We start from the raw sequence: 3274 nt of genomic DNA on the forward strand, positions 1-3274 counted from the left end.
CTCTGGATACATGCATCTGCCACTCGAGATGGAAGTCTCAGATGGACCTGCTGACTCATAGTTTGGGGATTCTCAATTCTCTTGACTGTAACTATTCTTCTAGAGAAGAAGATCGAAGGTTCTTGTTTCTCTTTGCTATTCCCTGCCTGCAGAGTATGTCTTTTAGAGTGAAGAAGTCTTGGAAATGAAGAGGACAACAGCCATGCACTATCCTATTTTTTCTTAAAAAAAAAAAAAAAAAAAAAAAAAAAAAAGTGTAACTCAAATGCAATAAACTCTTTTGGAATGAGGATTTTCTTGTGATGACAGTGGTGCAGTAGAGTGGATGGCATATTGTGACATCACGACTGAAGGCTATTACTGGGAGGGACAGGGAATCATAGAATATTGAATAGTGGAAGTGACCTTGAATTATCACCTGGTCCAATCTTTCATGGGAAAGAGAGACAAGATGAGATTGGCTACCACCCTGTCCAATCACATCGTGGAAATTTGCAGTGATGGGAACCCTACCACATCCCTGGGAGGTCATTCCAGTGAAGGACTGGTCCTACTGTAAAAAAGGTATTTCTTCTGTCAAACTGAAACCTCTCCCAGTGACGCTTGGACTCATTGTCGCTTTTCTTCTCCATGTGGCTCCTTTGAATGAGAGAGCTGCCATGCTCTTTTTCGATATTATTTAAGTACTACAATATGTTGAGGAGGTCTGCCCAAGCCTTCTATTCATCCAGCAGAAAAAGACCTATCTCCTTCAGGCTTTCCTCAGAGAACAGGTTCTCCCTCCCTTTGGTCCAATTAGATGCATACACGAGAGTGGTGGTGGCTGTCAGATCAGGATCAGGGAAGGCTGAGTCAGGGGACTTGGAACTCAGCAGTGGCTTTCTTGATGCAGAAGGGCCACTCAGCAGAAGTGACAATGGTGTGAAGATGACCAGAATCCCAATGCCATTGCTACCAAGGCTAACAGGAAAGAGGTTTTGCATATGGTGACGTTACAATTCCAGGACATAAGTGGGAGGATCATGAGCTCAGTGATAGCCAGGAAGACTGGAATACATCAGAATCACTGTGCCCAGAAGGAGGCAACGTAGATGATTTTCCTCAAAGCAAGGAAAGTGTCCGTCATTTTTGACACAACGGTGGTAGTTTTTCCAGTCTCCACCAAGGAAATACAAGGAGACAGAAGAATGGAGGTCATTCTCTTCCAGGATTCAAAGATACATGGAGAAGAGAATGGCACATGGGGCCATGTGCCCACCCTGGGAGGCATTAAAGGCCCAGGGCAATGAGATCAATTACAGGTGTCTTCTTCTCCATTGCCATCGTCCCGTACATGACCAGAAGGAATCAGTTGTCCAGACAAAAGGGAAGGAGGAAAGCCGTGGTGGATTAAATCTACTATTTTAGTTACTTTCAGAAGGACAAACCACCTTTGTTTCTGACTGAGAGAAACCACTTACCCCAGATAAGGGTCTGACCATGCCAGGGCTCAGGTGTGAAAGTGGACCAGAGCAGAAAGGACCTGGCAGAGTTTTGACCAACATTCCTGCTCTGCTGGAACTCACCATTGCCATGAAATGGCTGATTCCCGTTGCATGTAATTGCATGTGTGACAGTTCCTGGGTGCATTGGTTTCTTAATTACCTCATTCTTAATTGTTTAATTTAAATGACCAAAGTGCCCTCTAGGTCTAATGTGGACCATGGCTGGAGATTATATCAGGTGTGACTGGGAAGAGCAGAGAATGTTGGTTAAGAAATGCCTATGTCTTTGCTCAAGGGAGCAAAGCAAGGGTGAGACACCCACTAAGTTGACTGTCCCTCACGACCAACTCCACTCAATTTATTTATGAAAACATGAAATTAATGCATTGCAAAATGACCAAATCCACTGCAAGGAGTCCCACCCTCCCCTTCATCCACCTTTTTCCCTGACAAGAATGGAAGAGTTGCCAAAGAGCAAAACAGGACTCAGAGGCCCAGGCTTGGATGCAGCACAACTTTAATGAGTCTCAAGAAGGAAAGGAGGTGGCTCAGAGGGAGCACCACAGACAGCCCCAAGGATGTGGTGAAACTCCTGAAGGGTGAGAGAGAAACAGATCACTGCTAGGCTGGCCTTTGAAACAGAATCGGCAAAGGAAAAAGGCAGAGACACAAGTGGAAGAAGGAAACAATGGTTCAAAGGTCTGAATGCAATGCCATGAAGCTCTATTTCCTTGCAAGGACCATGTTCAAAGGTCTTAGCAGGTTCTTGCCCAAGGAAGTTGCCAGCAGCTTTAGCAGGGGCGACACCTGTTGCCACAGTAGCGGCTGGTAATGCAGGAGAGGTCAAAGCCCCCAGAGTTGATGGGCACTCCCTCACAGCTGAGGATGCTGCCAACAGCAGCAGAGGTGGAGGAGCCCACAACGGTGTTCTGAGGGAAGGAGCTGAGGATGGGGCCGGGCAGGGTCACCACCACGGGGGAGGGCTCAATGACAACGGTGGAGCTCTGGCACTGCCTGACACAGGGCTCATTGCAGCTGTTGGCCAGTGGGGTTGGGCCACAGGGCTGGCAGGGCACGCATGGGTTGCAGCAGGACATGTCTCTGGGACAGAGGTTCACCTGAGAGAGAGGGCAGGAGGAAATAAAGCATGAGGGGTTGCTCTTGAGAAGCAGCACTGCACCAAAACACCGTGGAGCCAAGGCACCTCCTGGCCCAGCATACGCTGCCCACAATACATCCGAGAAGTCTCCTCCACTAAGTCCCAAACCCTCGCTGTGGAAGACCTTTTGTCCACTTCCCTCTCCCACAGGAAAAAGCTCCCATCAGGACAGACCCTTTCAGATGACACACACATTGAAGAAAGACACTGCATCCAGAAGCAGGAGAAGAAGAGACCTCAGACTCACCTGATTCCCAAGGAGAAAGAGGCAAAAGAAGTGGATGAGAGAGCAGAGAGTTGGGCTGCCTTTTATAGGAGTCCTGCAATGCCTCAGGCCCAGGCTCCCTTTGTGGAAGTAATAATTTTCTGACAAGCTGGTGGTGAATGCAAAACACACCAGCTAATGGTATGGGCTGTGTCCTGGTTTCCTGCACTGCTGCCTTTCCATTTCCTGGTATCTCCACATATTTTCCTACGTGAAGGCTTCCTCTTTAACTGCCGGGATTAGAGGCCTGACGATTTCTGGGTTGGACACATGTTGGAACGTATTTCTTTTTAGTTCATGTCCCTTCTGTCACGGACGCTTCTTTAGAAGGCTTGATGAGAAATCCCAGGATTTCTGGGGCAAGAA

The 3274-nt window shown here is 47.8% G+C and overlaps 1 protein-coding gene across 1 annotated transcript; it reads right to left on the reverse strand.

The window, feature by feature from the left end:
• Nucleotides 1–2275: 2275 nt before the first annotated feature.
• On the reverse strand, nt 2276–2581 carry LOC308050060 (feather keratin Cos1-1/Cos1-3/Cos2-1-like; the record flags this gene model as incomplete). The annotated part of the gene is made up of 1 exon (XM_080359986.1): nt 2276–2581. The coding sequence occupies one exon, from the start codon at nt 2579–2581 to the stop codon at nt 2276–2278; it is 306 nt and encodes a 101-aa protein (XP_080216112.1).
• Nucleotides 2582–3274: the final 693 nt, after the last annotated feature.

Source organism: Nesoenas mayeri, assembly GCF_963082525.1.
Source record: "Nesoenas mayeri genome assembly, chromosome: 26".
NCBI lineage: Eukaryota > Metazoa > Chordata > Aves > Columbiformes > Columbidae > Nesoenas > Nesoenas mayeri.